Below are 18,433 nucleotides of genomic sequence, written 5' to 3' on the forward strand. Positions count from 1 at the left end.
AACTTCAAAACTTGGCTATAATCCTATAAATTTTCATCTTAGGATCTCTTTCAGTTGGTGATCAATGTATTTTTTCTATTTTGATTTTACTCTCTCATTCTAGTACTTCAGGGCAATTTTCATTAATAATTTCTTGTAATGTATCTAGACTCTTTTTTTTAATCAAAATTTTCAGGTAGTCCAAAATTCTTATATTGTCTCTCCTCAATCTGTTCTCCAGATTAGTTGTGTTTCTAATGAGATGTTTCACGTTCTCTATTTTTTTCCTTCTTTTTAATTTGTTTTATTATTTCTTGGTGTCATACGACATAATTGGCTTTCCCTTGCCTAATTTTAGTTTTTAAGGAATTGTTTTCTTCCCTATGTTTTTGGACCTCTTTTTCCAATTAGTTGACTATCTTTTTATAATTTTCTTGATTTTCTTGGATTGCTCAGTTTTTTTTCCTAATTTTTACTCAACCTTTCTCATTTAATATTTAAAGTCCTTTTTAAGCTCTTCCAAGAACTCTTTTTAGGCTTGTGACCATTTGATATTTTCTTTAAAGGAGGAGGGTTTTTTGGTTTGTTTTTGTTTTGTTTTTGTTTTTGTTTTTTTTTAGCTTCACTATCTTCTTTGGAGTACGAACCCAGATTTATAGCAGATAACAGCCATCCATAGTCAGGGTCTTTCTCCTTTGCTTACTCATTATTGTTATTGTTATTATTATTTTATTTTTAGGAGCTTATTACTGTAGTCAAATTCTAGTGCTAAGCTATGGAGAATGATGCCTCAGGCTTCAGATTTTAAGTACAGATGTTTATTAAGTTCTATCTGGGAGCCTGACCTTGGACACTCCTCTCCACCCCAAGGCCACAGCTTGGGTAACCAGCGCGAGTCACTGCATCTGCTCTTGGCTCCCTGCAGACCCTCTCCAGGCTGGGAACTTTAATTAAGTTAGAGGTAGAAGGGAGAAATCAGGGAAAGTGATGTTGAACTAAATGACCTTCAACTCTTTGGTATGCAAAGAAATTAATCTGCTTAGGCCTTTTTTGTAAGAATTTTTCAAATGCCTTTTTAAAAATTGAATATTCATGATTTTTGTTATATAGTTTGTCATATATATTTATAATTATAACTATTAAAACCCCAATAAAGGGGTTTTAATAGGGTGAACTTTAGAAGAAGAGATGTTGAGTAATGGTGGGAAAGGGAGATTCTGGAAAGGGCAGTAGGGGACAAAGATTATTATGACTCCCTTTCTACATCCAATTTGATGAGGAATATGGGAGAAGCGAAAGCCAGTGCTGAAGAGAACATTCAGGGATGTAGTAACATCTGAGGGAAGTCATCAAAGCAAGTAGATAGAATAAATCAAAGAAGTACAGAATTAAGTTTGTTCCTATAGGATTTAAAACTGGAAGAGATCTTAGAAGTTCTAGTTGACAGATGAGGAAACTGAGGTCTAGAAAGCTGAAGTAACTTGACCAAGGTCACAAGTAGTAAGCAGCAAAGTTGGGAGTTCATGCACTCATTCAAGAAATATGTATGGATCTCTAAGTATTTTGGAAAGACTAACTGATTTGTATAATTAGAGGACTCAGCTCCAAATTCTGGCTCTGGGTGTGATATAACTTTTTTGGATCTCAAAGTCTTCATTTATTAAGTTAGTGGGGAAAGGGGACAAATCAGGGAAGGTGATGTTGAATTAAATGGCCTTCAACTCTTTGGTATGCAAAGAAACTAATCTGCTTAGGTCTTATTTTGTAAGAATTTTTCAAATGACTTTTTAAAAAGTGAATATTCATAACTTTTCATTTATACTTAGACACACATTTGCAGGGTATATCACCTTGTGAGCTTCACTGCTCTTGGGAACACATTATTCAATTTCCTTCAATAAATCAATAAACATTTATTAAGCACCTATTATTATATAAGCATCTAAGCAATAAACACTTATTTAGGCACTGTGCTAAGCACTGGGGATCCAAAAAGAGGCCAAAGACAGTTCCTGCCCTCAAGGAGCTTATAACATGCAAATAAATATATACAAAGCAAGCCACATAAAGGATAAATAAGAAATAATTAACGGAGACATTAGAATTAAGAAGGGTTACAAAAGGCTTCCAGTAAAATTTGAGATTTTAGTTGAGACTTAAAGGAAACCAGAGAGATTAATAGTTGGAACAGAGAAGGGAGGGGATTCCAGGTATGGGAGATAGCCAGAGAAAATGTCCAGACAAAAATATGGAATGCCTTGTTCATGGAACAGACAAAAGGACATTGTTACTGGATCAGAGTATGTGATTGGGACTAAGGTGTAAGAAGACTAGAAAGGTAGAAGGAGACTAAGATATGAAGGGTTTTGAATACCAAACAGAGTATTTTAGTTTTGATCCTAGAAATAATAAGCCCCTAGAGTTTACTGAGCAGGAGGTGACATGATTGGACCTGTGCTTTAGGAAAATCACTTTAGTGGCGGAATGGAGGATCAATTAGAGTGGGGAGAGACTTGAAGAAGGCAGATCCCAGTAGGCTATTGCAATTATCTAGGTATGGGATAATGCACTAGAGTGATAGCAGTGTCAGAGAAGAGAAGGGGCTTAACAGGCTTTAACAACAGATTGAATATGGGAAGTTCAGAGATAGTGAGAAGTCCAGGATGTCTTCTAGGTTGCAAGCCTGAAGGACTGAGAAAATGATGTTGCACTCTACCATAATATGGAAGGTAAAAAGGGTAGGGTTTTTGGGAAAAGATAATGAGTTTCATTTTAGCCATAATTTAGTGTAATATGTCTACTGGATATCTATTTTGACATGTATGAAATGCAGTTGGAGATGCAAAATTGGAGGTCAGCAGATAGAATGAGGCAGGAAAGGTAGATCTGATAATCTTCAGCATATATTTGGCAACTAAATCCGTTAGAACTGATGAGATCACTAAATGAATTAGTATAGAGGGTGAAAAGGGTTCAGGAGAGAACCCTGAGGAAAACATACCATTACAGTACATGATCTGTAAGAGAAGTCAACAAAAGAGACAAAGAAGGAAGGTCACATAGGTAGAAAGAGAATCAGGAGAGAGTTATGTCCCAAAAACCTAGAGAGAAAAGAGTATCAAGGAGGAAAGGGTAATCAACAGTTAAAGACTGCAGAGAGCGCAAGGAAAATGACTGAGAAAAGGCCATTGGATTTGGCTACTAAGAGATCATAACTAATTTTGTTTGGCAGTTTCAGTGGAATGACTAAGGTCAGAAGCCAGGATTGTAAAAGAGGTTAAGAAGAGAGGAGAGAAGGTAGGGACATCTATTGTAGATGGCCTTTTCAAGGAATTTAGTTAGAAAGGGTAGAAGAGATATAAAAGGATAGTTAAGAGGGAATGTAAGGCTCATGTGAGTGGCTTTTGTTTTTGTTTTGTTTTGTTTTTTTCCAAGATGAAGGAAACATGGGCATGTTGGTAAGCACCAGGGAATAAGTCAGTAGACAGGGAGAGATTGAAAATAAGTGGAAAATGGTGATGACAAGAGGTAAGTCTGTTGGAGGAGATGGAATAGAGTGGGATTACTGGCCTTGGTAAGAAATAAAGACTTCATCAGATAAAGGAGGTGTTAGTGGCAGAAAGCAACTAAGTGATAGGAGATAAAGAAAGGAATGAAGAGGGAGCTCACAATGAATGGCCTAAATTTTTTCTTAAAATATGAGGTAAGATTTTTAGCTGAGAGAGTGGGTGAACATGGAGCCATTAGAGGTTTGAAGGGGGATGAAAAGGTACCACTGTGGAGAGTGAAATAGTGAGTTATTAAGGGAGGTAGAGTAGGATTGCCCAGCAGTAGAAAGGGCCCAGTTGAGGTTGTGTAACACAAATTTGTAGTGGATCCAGTCAGAACAGTTGTGTGATTTTCTCCATTTTTGTTTAGCAGCACATATGTAGAAGAAAAGGCAGTAAATAGTGGGAGCGATCTCAGGCTGAAGTTTGGCTGGGCATAATTGGTGATTTGATAAGGGTAGGGATTCAAGAGAGAAACAGTATAAAGTTGAATTGGTTCTCCAAGGGTTCAAAATGGAGAAAATAGGACAGAGTGGCCAATGCAGAGGAGATGGCCTGGTAAAGAATTGAGAGGTCAAAGGATTAGAGGTTATGATAATGGATGAAGAATTTCCAGGAGCCAAGATGGCAGGGTAAGAAGTAAGTCATTCTTACCCTCCCTTATTAACTTCTGAAAGTCCAGAAAATATCACCCCAGGAAAAACCCTGGAACAGCTGAACCAGAAGAAAGATGGCATGCAGCAGTCCAGTAGCCCAGGTAGCTTGAGGGATTAACAGGAAAGGACCCTCTTGCCCTGGAGGAAGGGGAGCAGTACAGAACAGGAGGCATCTCAACAAGCTAGCAGAAAGCCCCACCTCAGCATACCAGGAGGAGATCCTGAAAACCAGGCGGTGGAGCAGGCAAACAACAACACCTGGATCCCCAAGTGCCTCAGTGAGGTGGGGGGAGGGGGGAACCAGTGGAAACCAGCTTGTAAAACCAGCCTGTAAAACCAGAATGCCTTGGCATTCTACAGCAACCAAGTCTAACAGTGCCTCAGCAAAACTAAGGGAAGCAGTACTCCAAGAGGCCCCAGGGGAATAAACATCCTGCAATATCCATCTGAAATGAGCTGAAGAAACAAAAAGAAGGAAAGGCCTGGGTGAGCAGGAAATCTCCAGGAGCCACATTACCCAATCCTGCTCCTAGAGTTCCAGTGTTGCTGATTCCAGCCCAACATGAGGAAAGCTGCCAGAACCCTACAGCCTCCAACTGCCAGCATTGGAGGCCCCAGCACACAAAGCTAGCGACTAGGCCCTGGCTCCCTACACAAGAAGCTTGGGTCAGTGCCCTCTGCCCCCCAGCAGGAAAACTCAATCTCTTTAAAGGCCAGGAAATAAACAAACACCATGAACAAAAAGAAACATATGATAGATCCTTATTATGAGAACAGTAAAGATCAAGGCAGAAATTCTGAAGAGGACAACATTGTCAACAAACACACATCTGGAATCTCAAAAGGGAATATGAACTGGTCTGAAGCCCAAAAAGCCTTCTTAGAAGAGCTCAAGAAGGATTTTAAAAGTCAAATGAGAGGGGAAGCTAGGTGGCACAGTGGATGGAGCACTGGCCCTTAAGTCAGGAGGACCTGAGTTCAAATCTGGCCTTAGACCAGTCACTTGACACTTACTAGCTATGTGACCCTGGGCAAGTCACTTAACCCCAATTGCCTAAAAAAAAAAAAGTCAAATGAAAGAGGTAGAAAAAAATGGGAAAAGAAATGAGAGGTAAGCAAGAAAGAATGAATAGCTTGGAAACAGAAGGACAAAAATTAACTGTAGAAAACAAGTCCTTAAAAAATACAATTGGCCAACTGGAAAAAAAAGCACACTGAAGCAAACAAGTCCCTAAAAATACAATTGGCCAAATGGGGAAGGAGGTACAAAATCTAATAGAAAAAAACAATTTGTTAAAAATTAGAATTGGGCAAATGGAAGCTAATGCCTCTATGAGAAAGCAAGAATCAGTCAAACAAAAACAAAAGAATGAAAAAATAGATGAAAATGTAAAATACCTCATTGGTAAAACAACTGACCTGGAAAATCAATGCAGGAGAGACAATTTAAAAATTATTGGTCTACCTGAAAATCACGATAACACAAGATTTAGCAATTTCTACATTAAGGGATGGGAGAGCATGGAGTATGATATTCCAGTGGGCAAAGAAGATAGGATTACAACCAAGAATCACCTACCCAGCAAAACTGGGTATAATCCTTCAGCAGCAAAAATGGTCATTCAATGAAATAGGGGACTTTTTAAGCATTCTTGATGAAAAGACCAGAGCTGAATAGAAAATTTGACTTTCAAATACAAGACTCAAGTGAAACATGAAGAGGTAAACAGGAAAGAGAAATCATAAGAGTTGTATTAAGGTTGAACTGTTTATATTCCTGCATGGAAAGATATTTGTAACTCATGAGACCTTTGTCAGTATTAGGATAGTTGGAGGGTAAAAATTATATGTATGTATGTAGATAGATAGATAGATAGATAGAGGACATAGGGTCAGTTGGAGATGAAGGGGTGATATCTGAAGAATAAAATTAAGGGGTGAGAAAGGATTATACTGGGAGAAGGAGAAAGGGAGAAGTAGAATGGGATAAATTATCTCACATAAAACAGACAAGAAAAAGCTTTTACAGTAGAGGGAAAACGGGAGAAGGTGAGAGGGAATGAGGGAATCTTATTCTCATTGGATTCGGTTTAAGGAGGGAATAACATACACACTCAACTGAGTATGGAAATCTATCTTACCTTACAGGAAAATCTGGGGACAAGACAGCAAGGGGATGATACAGGGGAGGGCAGATTGTAGGAGGGGGTAATCAGAAGCCAACAATTCTGAGAAGGGACAGGGTCAAAAGAGAGAATAGAATAAATGGGAGGCAGGATAGGAGGAAGGGAAATATACTTAATTTTTCACAACAAAACTACTATGGAAGTGTTTTGTATGACTACACATGTATAACCTGTATTGAGTTGCTTGCCTTTTCAATGAGGGTGGGTGGGGAGGGAGGAAGGGAGAAAATTTGGAATCCAAAGTTTTAAAAACACATGTTAAAAAAATTTCTTTTCACATGCAATTGGGAAATAAGAAATACAGGAATGGGATATAGAAATCTATCCTGCCCTACAGGAAAATAGAAGGGGAAGGGGATAAGAGAAGAGGGGTGAGATAGAAGGGAGGGCAGATTAGGGAAAGGGATATACAAAATGCATGCCATCTTGGGGTGGGGGGAGGGATGAGATGGGGAGAAAATTTGGAACTTAAAATCTTGTGGAAGTGAATGTTGAAAACTAAAAATAATTTTAAAAAAAGAACCCACCAATCATCTCCTGAAAGAGATCCCAAATTGAAAACGCCAAGGAATATAGTAGCCAAATTCCAAAATTACCAAGTCAAAAAGAAAATACTGCAATAAGCCAGAAAGAAACAATTTAAATATCATGGAACCACAGTCAGAATTACACAGGATCTTGCAGCTTCTACATTAAAAGATGGTAGGTCATGGAATATGATATTCCCTAAGGCAAAGGAACTTGGATTACAACCAAGGATCAACTACCCAGTGAAAATGAGCATGATCTTTCAGGGGAGGAGATGGATACTCAACAAAATAGGGGACTTCCAAACCTTCCCGATAAAAAGACCAGAGCTCAACAGAAAATTTGATCTTCAAATACAAGACTCAAGAGAGACATAAAAAGGTAAACGGGACAGAACAACATGTTAGTAAGGGCAAACTATTCACATCCCTATAAGGGAAGATGATACTTGTAACGCTTGAGAACTGTATTGTTATTACATCATGTTAAAGGGGTATACATAAAGTTGGTGGGTAAAAGTTGACTTTGATGTAATGATAAAAAAAAAATCTAATCAAGTGGGTTAAATGGATCCAAGTAAGTGGATTAATCTGCTCTAAGAAAACGTACTGAGAGAAAAGGAAAGGAGGAGGTAGACAAGGGTAAATTACACTAGAGGAAAAGGCACAAAAACCTATTACAGCAGAGGGAAAGAAGGGAGTAAGATGAGCATTGTTTGAACCTTAGTTTCAGAGTTGGCTCAAGAAGGGAATAACATAATCAGTTAGGTACTAATATTGATAGACAACCCTTCTCAGCAATACAAGAATCTAAGACATCTCCAAAGGCTTCATGATGGAAAATGCTATCCATTTACAAAGAAAGAACTACGGAGTTTGAATGCAGATCCAAGCATACTATTTGCTATTTTTTTTTTCTGTTGTGTTTCGTTTCCTCTTTCTGGTGGTTCCTCCTATTGATTCCAATTCTTACTTACAACATCACTAATGTGAAAATATGTTTAATAGGAATGTATATGTATAGTCTATATTAGATTGTATGCCTTTTTGGGGAGGGGGAGGAAAATTTAAAACTCAAAAGCTTATGAAAGTGATTGTTGATAAACCATCAAAATAAATTAATTAAAAAAAGAATAAGGTATTGTAAGGGAAGACAAAGAGAGAAATAAAAAGTCAACAGGTCATGACTGGATAAGAGGATTTCATAATTCTTGAACACAGAAGTGGTGCATTTGTGGGTGATGGCAAAATCATAAGTATGACCATCTTTGTGTGTGACTCAGGTTGAGTGAAGCAGCTCATGGGAAATGAGTAGGTAGAGAATCTGAATGGTTAGGGTATTTGAGGATAGTCAATATGTATACTTAAGTTTCTTAGTACGAGGGCAAGAGTTAGAGAGGAGAGAAAAAATGTGAGCCACATAACAAACACATTTGGAAAGGAAGGGAGGAGTTCACCTGGAGGGTGAAATAGATGAAACAGCATGAAGCTCAAAGTAAAAGATATTACTGAGTGATAGACGTAGGAGGAGAATCCAGAAGTAGCAATGGAGGCAAGGAGTTATTTCAACTCTGTCCCACCCCGGACCAATGAGTCAAAGAGAATTGGTGTAGGTGCATCCAATAGTGAAAAGGGTGACCAAGGAGGCTGTGCCATCAGAGGGGAACCAGGTTTCAGTAAGAGCTTGTAGAAGGAAGGAGTGGGAAAGGAAGATTTAAAATGAAAGGTAGTTTGTTGCCTACGAGACTAGCATTCCAGAGGTCACAGTGATAGGACTAGGTAGAGTTAAATTGAAAATTGAAGTGGGAGGGTTGAGGGGGATGGGAATGAGAAACTGGGTGGTGAAAGATGGGGAATGGGATTTGGATGATGATCTACAGGAGTTTAGGCACTGGATTTGAAGGGTATAACCAAGTGTGAGAATGCTCGTCATTGAGTGGAAGACACCACTCCTCTTGCCAACAGAGGTGGCAGATCTGCCTAGAGGCAAATGCACTATGAGATGGAAGGAACAGATAGTCAGATGGGAGGCCCTACTTTACAACTCCTCATCCCTCTAAAAGCTGGAGATTAGGCAGTAAAAGTGCCCAGCTAGAGATGGAAGTTGAACCTGCATTATAAGAGAAAGATGTCCTTTTCGGTGGATGCAGAATAGACTTGTTTTATTGGAATTTCCTTTCCTTGCTATTTAAAGTTCTTTCTCCTGCTCCCTTGCAGAGCTTGTTGTTTGACATGACAATGTCCCTGCCTTGAAGAGTTTATAGTCTAATATATTCCACTCCCTTTACACTTCTCCTGTCACATATCCAGAGTGATAGCCAGGAAAAGGAGTTTTGTCCTGGGGAGTCACAGGGATGATGAGTAGACCCAAGGGGCAGGAAGTTGTAAGGACCTTTAAAGATTCAATGGTAGTATTGGGCTGATTACTGAGCTACTGCTTCCTTTACCCATACGAAGAATCTATCAATACCCAGAGTATGTATAAATTGAATTTCCAGTCCCACTGATATAGATTCTCCCCTCACTGAAGGAGATAAACAACTTGTATCTGTGTGATGAGTGAGATGGAGTTGTCCAAGCAAGAGACTGTTTTTTTCAGTCCTTTAAGGTCTTCTAGCTTCCAGCTATGAGGAAAAAGATGTGTGACATCAACCTCTCTCCAGGACTCGAAAGGGGAAAAAGATTCTGGAAAGAAGCCAACATGAGAAGATCTGACAGTCTCTTATTATATCCCTATCCACAACTTGCTACAATAGAGGTTTCGGGGAATTTCCTTTTGAGTGGGATCTGGGATTCTCCTCCTTAGATGAGCTAAATTATCTTTCAGTAGGAGGGCTTAATCAGTACTTGTCTAGTGCATATTGCTATATGTGTATTTTCTCTGATTTCTGTTTTATTATTAACTTGGATATATAGATTTCATCACTATTTTCTATGTGTCTTCATTGTGAAACTCGCATTTGGTAGGAAGGTGGTCTAGCCTTGGAAATAAAGTTTGGGGTCCCTGTCTGCATTAAGAAATGGCAATTAGAAGTCTAGCTTGAACCTAAATCTTACATCCCCTAGACAAATGATATTTAATAGAGCCGACAGATATGACTTTTACCCCCACTCTTTGAAGAAAGCAGAATGGAGGCTTGTGCTTCCCCTCCTGGAAAGAATTAATGTGTCACTTGGAAAAGGGTAGGGGAAAGAAGCATTAGAGATACCTATTCTCATCTCCCTGTCACACATACACACACCCTCATTATATATGTATCACACAAGGCTGTTGAGAGAAGATTAAATGACATAATGGTACATTATTTTTGCAATCATTAATGCATAATACAAACGTGAGTCATTATTTGCTAAGTATCCTGGATGACTGGGAAAGCATATTTTCTGTTGGGAAGCACTAGGCATGTCTTGGTAGATACTGAGCTATAAACTCTGATCCTCAATTGATCTGTCCTCAGTATTGTGTGTTACTTTGCAAAGCACTGGTACTGTACTTCTTGACATTGAGACCCTCTCAAGGTCACCTACACTACAACCAGAAGGGCCACCACCTTCAGCATAAGATCCTGGGAGCACACAAATTCAAATTCATTTATGAATTCAGAGAAGGGGGTTACCAAGTATATTGGAGCAATTCATAGAAATAAAGGCAATGTGGCCAATAAATCAATGATCATTTGTATTTCAGGAAAAAAGCACTGAAATTGAAAATAATGGGTCTGGGTTCAAATCACAGTTCTGCTATTTACTAGTTCGACCTTAAGCAAGTCACTTCACTCTTAAATAATGAGCATTACTTACCTATTAATATTTCTGTATTAATCACCTATTATGTGTTAGACACAAGGGATATAAAAACAAAGAATGGAAAAATCCCTACTCATAAGTTTACTCTCCAAGGAGGAGAGTGGATTAGATGAAATCTAAGGCTCCTTCTAGGTATAGGGTCTATGAAAATTTCACAGAATTGGGGAAAAAAATAAGTTGTCATATTTTAGAAAATATATAGAAAAGCGTTAGCACCTAAGAAGGTTGGTGAAGGGACCATAGATTATTATTACATAAAAGGTTGGTCAAGGAAATGGAGATATATTCCCTAGGGAAGGGAGGATTTAAGACTTAGAGGGACCATGAGGGGTGATGTCAAATATTTGAAGGGTTGTCAAGTGGAAGAGAGATTGAGCTTGAATTTGTCCTAGGTGGGAGAAGCAATGACAAAAAACTGCAGAGAGGCAACATAAGGAAAAACTTTTAAACAATTTGAACTGCCCCAAGTGCAAAGAGTTGCCTCCAGAACAAATGGGTTTCTAAAACCAAGGGATTTAGAAGGAAAGGGTCCTAGGTGTTCACCTAGTCCAATCCTCTCATTTTCCCGATGGGGAAATTGAGGCCCAGGGGAGAGAAGAGGCTCGTCTGAACTAGGACCAGGGACATCCGAGGTCCTCAGTCTGAGGTCCCACGTGTAAGAAGTGGTACTGAGGCTTCCATAAAGGTCTTTGTTGCACTGACAAAAAACAGCGCTTCCCTCAGTTACTGGCACATAGTAGGCGCTTAATAAATATTGACTGACTGATTGGTTGACTGAAGAAATCCCAGGACAAAGCTGGAAGGGACCTAAGAGTTCCTGAAGTCCAACCTCATCTTAGAGAGAAGATGGGACGAGCACTCACACCTCCAAGTTCTTGTTGACATCTCCACTAAGTCCAGTCCGCTTCACAGCCCCGGAAGTGGTCCTGGGCAGGGGCGGAAAAGGAAGCGAAGCGGCAGGGGAGCCGGAAGTGTTTGCCGGGGTTCTCTCTCTCCCTCCCTCTTCCCGAGCAACAATAACAGACAGGAGGCCGCCGGGCAAGTGAGGCACTGGCAGAGCCTCGGGAGGCTCCGGGTCCGGGCGTGGTGGGGCGGCTGCGCCCTTGCTGAACCCGTGTCTCCTCTTGTGTCTCCCTCACAGACGCAGCTGCAGCCTCGGAGTCGGAACATGGTCCAGCCGCAGGCTCAACCCTGCGCAGCCTCCGCCGCAGCCTCGGTCTCCGGGCGCCCGGTAATGGGGGAGGGGGCCCGCTGTCAGGCCGCAAGACGCAGAGGAAATGGGGAGGGGGCGCTCCGGGGTGTCCCTGGGGCCGAGAGAGCGGGGGACACGGCGGGGGCGGGGGCAGGGGGACAGGAGACCGAGGGCAGCCTTGGGGACCCGGGTGGGAGAAGGGCACAGACGGGGCGGAGGACCAGGCGGGGATGGGGGCAGTGGACAGTGGGACCCGGACCCCTGCATGGCGAAGAGGGGGGATGGGGAGTAGCGAGGGGCACAGGTGAGAGAAGGACGCAGACTCGGGGCGGGGGACACCCAGGGGTACACTGTGGCTGAAATAGATAAAGAGGGCAGGAAGGGAGGGGAAGGACTGAGACCAAGCAGAAGAAAAGTGTGATCCTCCTGAATCAGTGGCTCTAGAAAATCTTGGAGCAAAATCATGGAAATGTGATGTACGTGAAAAAAAAATTTTTAATATGTACATCATGTCATCTTTATGAAAAAATATCAAGCCTTGAAACTGTCAAGAACTCTTCCTTACCTTGCATGGAACAGAGCTTGGGAAATGGTGGACTAGATGGTCTCAGAGGTTTCTTCTAGGATTGATTTTCCATGAGCTTCTCTGTTAACTCTGGCAGTTTCACTAGTTGAAATTTTAGCCTTCCTTTAAGATCCAGTTCAAATGCCACCTCCTGGTAATCTTTGATGAATTTTCATTGTGAGACAGAAGCCATATCTTTAAATTCCTATGGTAACTTAAATATACCATTCTTCTAGTCACTATAGTATATTCTAAATCATTTTGTAGTTATTTCTGTCTTTATCTCTTCCACTAAACTATGAGCTTCAGAGGGCAGGAAGTATATCCTATTTTTCTTTATATTCCAAAGGATCTTTTACAAACTTCCTCGAAGGTGACCACTTTAGATCCTTACTCAGGGCTTAATACTATTTTAGGCATATTTCTCATAAGCTCAGTTTTCTGCTTTCATAGGGTATAGCTGACTAAAAGCAGAAAATGGGATACAGGTAAGAGATGAAGGGGAGAATGAAGTGTTGCTAGAAGTAAGCATGCTACCAGCATTGATTAATGCCTACAAACACAAATGGAGGTTGCTGGCAGACCATAACAAATAGGTGTGCAAACTCAGGACACAACAATATGGGGCTATTTATTTTAGGGACAAAGATACCTAAAAAGCTCCAGAGGGAGATCTTTAATGTGTAGGCACTGTAGATTTTCTCTGTTGGAAGGGATCTCTAGATAATGTAGTTCCACCTGTGTCTGAACACTTTGCTAGGCCCTGGGGATACAAAGACAAAAATTAAACAATCTTTCCAGTACTAGAGCTTACATATCTGTTGTGAGTTGGGGAGGCAGGCATACAATATACTCAGCTAAATAAGCACAAAGTATATACAAAATAAAAATAAGTTCAAGAAAGGGAGCCAACAATTGGGGCATCTGGATAAGCCTTAAGAGGTGATACCCAAACAGATCCCCTAAGGACTGATGGCACCAACAAAACCAACATCACCTGGATTATCTCCACATCTTTTGGGGCTATTTCAAAGATGGCTGGTGACTGAACCAGAAAGAACCATAGACCCAGTAGGTTTTAAGAAACACGACCAAAGTTTCTACTCATGTCTTTTCTGTTACCCTTGAAGAGTGCCACTTGGGACTCAGCAGCTTCTCCCTTGGACTTCCCATTGAGGTAAGAAGAGAAATCACTTTTCCATCCTATCGTGGACAAGGTGGAAGATCCATACATGTTTATTTGTGTACATACTGTGTCTCTCAGTTGAATGTAAGCTCTTTGAAAACAGGGATTTTTTTTTTCATTTTCCCCCCATTTTTGTCTTTAGACATAGGAATTAAGGAAGTCACTAAATTTATTATTTCCAAATCCCTTAAATGAAGTCTGATTACCTGGAGGCATGTTAACACTGGATCCATTTAAGGACCTATATACGTACAATATGGACAAACAATAGAAATGGATCAATAACTTTTTTTCAGTCCTACCAAATTCAGAAAAATGGATTAAGGTGGAGAATGGCTCCAGTTCTGGTCCAGAAGTCAGAAGATGTAAATAAAAGTCCTGTCTCTGCTACTAACTTACTATATGTGATCTTCGGCAAGCCACTTCCTTATGGACCTCAGCTTCCCCGTCAGTAAAATGGTGACTTCATCAGCTTGTTAGTGACAAGAGTATGCTAGAATTGGAGTCCTGATGCCTGAGTTTAGATCTGGGATCCAACATTTATCTGAATGACTTAATCTCTCTGCCTTTCAGTTTCCTCAACTGTAAATATGGGGATAATTGTAATCATATTCTTTGCCTTGCTGGGTTGTCATGAGGGAAGTACTTTTTAAACTATAAAGTTCTATGGAAATGGGAATTATTCATATTATTTCTCCACGGTGAATAGAGTATTGCTTCATGCAGAGTATGTGCTCAGCAAATGTTTCTCACTGATAGGAGAATCAAGTCCACTACAGAAATTGTTAAAAGATTTCACTTTTCATTAAAACAAACAAAAAGGATTTGATGGCCCACAGGTGGTGCCATTTCATCTTTTTGGACAAAAGACGAAGGTGATTGACATGAATTAAATAGCCTGTTGGTGGGTCTGACAGCTGTTTAAAGTCTGTCCTCACTCTAGTCCATGCTCTATTCAGCTACCTGAAGCTCGGGTCAAACCATCTCAGCTGTCTACTCAGTAAACTGTAATGGCTTCTTATCACCCCTTGGATCAGACACAAAATCATCTGTTCGGCATTCAAAGCCCTTCATAACCTATGTCCAGCCCACTTTCCAGTCTTCTTGCACCCTGGTCCCCACCATGGTAGATCCAGTGACACTGGCTTCCTGACTGTTCCACATACAAGACACCCTATCTTTCAACTCTACTCATTTTCTCTGCCTGCCCTCGTGTCTTAATCTCCCTCCTCATTTCTGTGTCCTGGCTCCCTTCAAGTCCCAGTTAAATCCCATCTATAGGGAGCCTTTTCCAATCCTTCTTAAATCCAGTGAGCCACCTAGGTGGCACAGTGAATAGAGCACTAGGTAGGCCTAGAGTCAGGAAGAATTGAGTTCAAATCTGGCCTCAGACTCTTTCTAGTTCTGTAAACCTGGGCAAGTAAATTAATCTTTGTTTCCTCAACTGGAAAATGGAGATAGTGATAGCACTTACCTTGTGGGGTTGTACTTTGTAAAGCATTTAGCACTGTGCCTGGCACATAGTAGGTGCTATATAAATGATTTTTCCCTTCTTCACATGCTTTCCCTTTGTTAATTATTTCCTATGTATACTGCGTATAGCTTTTTAATACATAATTACTTGTTGTCTCCCATATTGGATTGTGAGGTTCTTGGGAGCAGAAACTACATTTGACCTGGCACATAGAGGTACTTTAAAAAGCTTACTGACTTACTAGCTGTGTGACCTTGGGCAAGTCACTTTAAAAAAAAAGCTTACTGTCTTTTCTGCATCTGTATTTTGCATCTGACAGGTTTTGTTTTCGTTTTTGTTTTTGTTTTTGTTTTTTTAGGCAATTGGAGTTAAGTGACCTGCCCAGGGTCACACAGCTAGTGTCAAGTGTTTGGTCTGAGGCCGAATTTGAACTCAGGTCCTTCTGACTCCAGGGCCGGTGCTCTATCCATTGCGCCACCTAGCTGCCCCTTGTGACACTTTTAATAAATAATCCCTAATCAAACCAAGAAACTATGATGTGATCTCTACCCTAGTATGTGGCACTGATGGCATTACCCACAATAACCCATGTTATTGTATATTGAGATCAGATGAGGGTTTAAGATTCAGCACTGGACTGAACACCCCCAAAATGTGCTCTCTACCTAGTAGACTAAACCTGAAAAGCACCTCAAAGTCTTTAGAGGCCAGCTTTCTACCTGGGACAGGAATTTTCCTTACAGGCTGCTTGATGGGTGTTCATCCACTTTCTAAAGGAAGACAGTATGGTGTCAGCACACCTGGGACTGAATTCTAGCCTGAACTTTTTCTTACTTGTGTGACTTTGGACTTTTTTGTCTCAGAACTCTGGTTTCCTCATCTATCACATGAGGACTAGATAGTTGCTATGGTCCTTTCTAGCCCTAAAAATATGATATTGTGAGCCTTCTCTGGGCTTTGGCTTCTTCATTTTTAAAATGAGAGAGTCTGACTAGTGGTTCTATGAAGTCCCTTCCATTTCTAAATCCTGATAACCCCTCTCTGATTATATTCAGTGATAGACAGCATAGAGCAGTGGAAAGAACATTATATTTGGAGTTGGAGGGTCTCTTACCACACACAGTCCAATGGGAGGGAATTAGAATGAGACATGGAGGGTTTGGGTTGAGAGGTATGGGAATAAGGAAGTGAGCAGTGGGTGATAAAGAATGGGGTTTGTATAGTGACAACCAGTGGTTCAGGATCACTGAGATGGGCAGGTATGAGGTTTTGTTGTGTTTTGAAGAGGCAGCCGGGATTAAGTGACTTGCCCAGAGTTGCACAGCTAGTGAGTGTTATGTGTCTGAGGTCACATTTGAACTCAGGTCCTCCTGACTCCAGGGCTGGTATTTTATCCACTGTGCCACCTAGCTGGTATGAATTTAAGTGTTATTTATGTCACTTGGGGTTCCCCACCTCAGGGTGGGGTCTGCTTAGGGTGTTAGGTAGCTCCTACAAGAGGACCATTGAGGGGAGCTGAGAAAAAAGAATTTGTTTCTTATTCCTACAGGCAAGCCAGCTCAGGAGATAAGTAGAGTGAATAGTAAGGACTAGCTCTCTCTGCCCCTTGCTGGCAGGAAGGTGCCATGTCAGGAGACAGGCGCCTAATGGAATGGAGTCTGGGTGATTCCCCTGCAAGCAGGAAGGGTGAATATCAACAGACATATGCGTAATGGAATTGGATTTCTCTTATCCTCTGGTGTCCTGTGTAAGGAACAGCAAGTTAACAAGTATTGCTAAATTGTAATACATGGAGGGGAATAAAGTATAAGAAGACTGGAGGTATAAAGGGCCCAGATTGTGAAAGGCTTTGAATGGCACACAGCATTTCCAGTTTTGTTCTGGAGGTAATAGGGAGCCACTGTGATTTATTGGACAACTAGGTGATACAGTAGCTAGAGTGCTATACCTGGAGTCAGGAAAATCATCTTTCTAAGTTCGAATCTGACCTCAGACACTGTCTGTGTGACCCTGGGCAAGTCACTTAATCCTACTTGCCTCAGTTTCCTAATCTGTAAAATGAGTTGGAGAAGGAAATGGCAAACTACTCCTGTATCCTTGCCAAGTAAACCCCAAATGGGGTTTAGTCTTATAAAGAGTCAGACACAACTGAAACAACTAAACAACTACAGAATAATTTTTTGTGTTGAGATAATATGGTGTGGTCTGAATTTTGGGGAAAATCACTTGCTAGCTGAGTAGAGGACAGATTAGAATGGGTAGAGGCTTGAGGCAGGAAGACCGATTAGAAAGCCAATTTGTTTTACTTGAATCTATGATTATTTAAATTCTCTCTTTCTTCTTTCTTTCCAGGAAACCTGGTCTTCATCCTAAGAGAAACTGGCACATCTTACCCATGGAACTAAAGAGAGTAGACTGTTTGTTTTCTCTTTACATTATTAGGACCCAGGGAAGAAACAGTTGGGCTCACATTCCTGTAGATTTATAGATTTATATAGATTACACAGATTTAAGATTTACATAGCACTTCCTTCACAACAAGCTTGTAAGGTATTTCCACTTTACAGGTGAAAAGAACTGAGGTTCAGAAAGAAAACATGAAATTGTCTGTGGACATCCAGCTTGGAACTGTAACCAAGGTCTTCTGACTCAGAGTAGTTTTGAAAGAATATTGAATTTGGAGTCAGATATCCTAAATTTGAATCACAGTTCTACTGTGTGACTTTGAGCAGCTAGTTTCCCCTTTCTAGGCACAAGTTTCTTTCTCTCATTGTAATGAGAGGGTAAGCCTAGATAATCTGTAAGAGTCCTTCCAGCTTTAAATTCCATGATCTTAGGATTCCAAGTCTAACACTTTCTAGTATACAATTTTGCCTTTTTTTTTTTTTAAGTATGGCAATCAAGGTTAAGTGACTTGGCCAGGGTCACACAGCTAGTAAGTGTCAAGTGTCTGAGGTCATATTTGAACTCAGGTCCTTCTGACTCCAAGGCTGGAGTTCTATCCACCGTGCCACCTAGCTGCCCCTCCATTTTGCCTTTTGCTACTGCTGTCATCATCCTTATCCTTCAGCTAACATTCAGTAAGAAATTGTATGAGTACAGTTCCTTGCTCGGTTAAGGAAAGGATATGGAGAAGATGTTTCATCTACCCCTGAAGAACTCATATTTTCATTACATATCATTTACCAAGGGTAGCTGTGCAGTGTTTTCTGCTTCACACTGGATTTTTCAGTAAGCATATAGCAACTGCTTTATTCAGCAACATAATCATCTTTCATTGAATAAGCCCTACTGTGTGAGAGGCATCATGCTG

General features: G+C 40.6%; 1 protein-coding gene across 1 annotated transcript; it reads left to right on the top strand.

Moving 5' to 3' along the window:
* The first annotated feature begins 8,442 nt into the window (after positions 1 to 8,442).
* Positions 8,443 to 17,992, top strand: LOC114027577. The gene is made up of 5 exons (XM_027841676.1): positions 8,443 to 8,572; positions 11,543 to 11,745; positions 11,845 to 11,934; positions 13,591 to 13,637; positions 17,473 to 17,992. The coding sequence occupies exons 1-5, from the start codon at positions 8,443 to 8,445 to the stop codon at positions 17,606 to 17,608; spliced, it is 606 nt and encodes a 201-aa protein (XP_027697477.1). The 3' UTR covers positions 17,609 to 17,992.
* The last annotated feature ends 441 nt before the right edge of the window (positions 17,993 to 18,433 follow it).

Source organism: Vombatus ursinus, unplaced genomic scaffold (genome assembly GCF_900497805.2).
Source record: "Vombatus ursinus unplaced genomic scaffold, bare-nosed wombat genome assembly UNPS02014863.1, whole genome shotgun sequence".
Taxonomy (NCBI): domain Eukaryota; kingdom Metazoa; phylum Chordata; class Mammalia; order Diprotodontia; family Vombatidae; genus Vombatus; species Vombatus ursinus.

Bases quoted from the DNA above. Each gene is read 5' to 3' on its own strand.
- LOC114027577 (XM_027841676.1), top strand. From the start codon at position 8,443: ATGGAGGCAAGGAGTTATTTCAACTCTGTCCCACCCCGGACCAATGAG. The intron at 8,573-11,542 runs GTAAGAGCTTGT...ACCTCATCTTAG, and splicing joins CAGAGGGGAACCAGGTTTCA to AGAGAAGATGGGACGAGCAC. The intron at 13,638-17,472 runs GTAAGAAGAGAA...CTTTCTTTCCAG, and splicing joins CCCTTGGACTTCCCATTGAG to GAAACCTGGTCTTCATCCTA.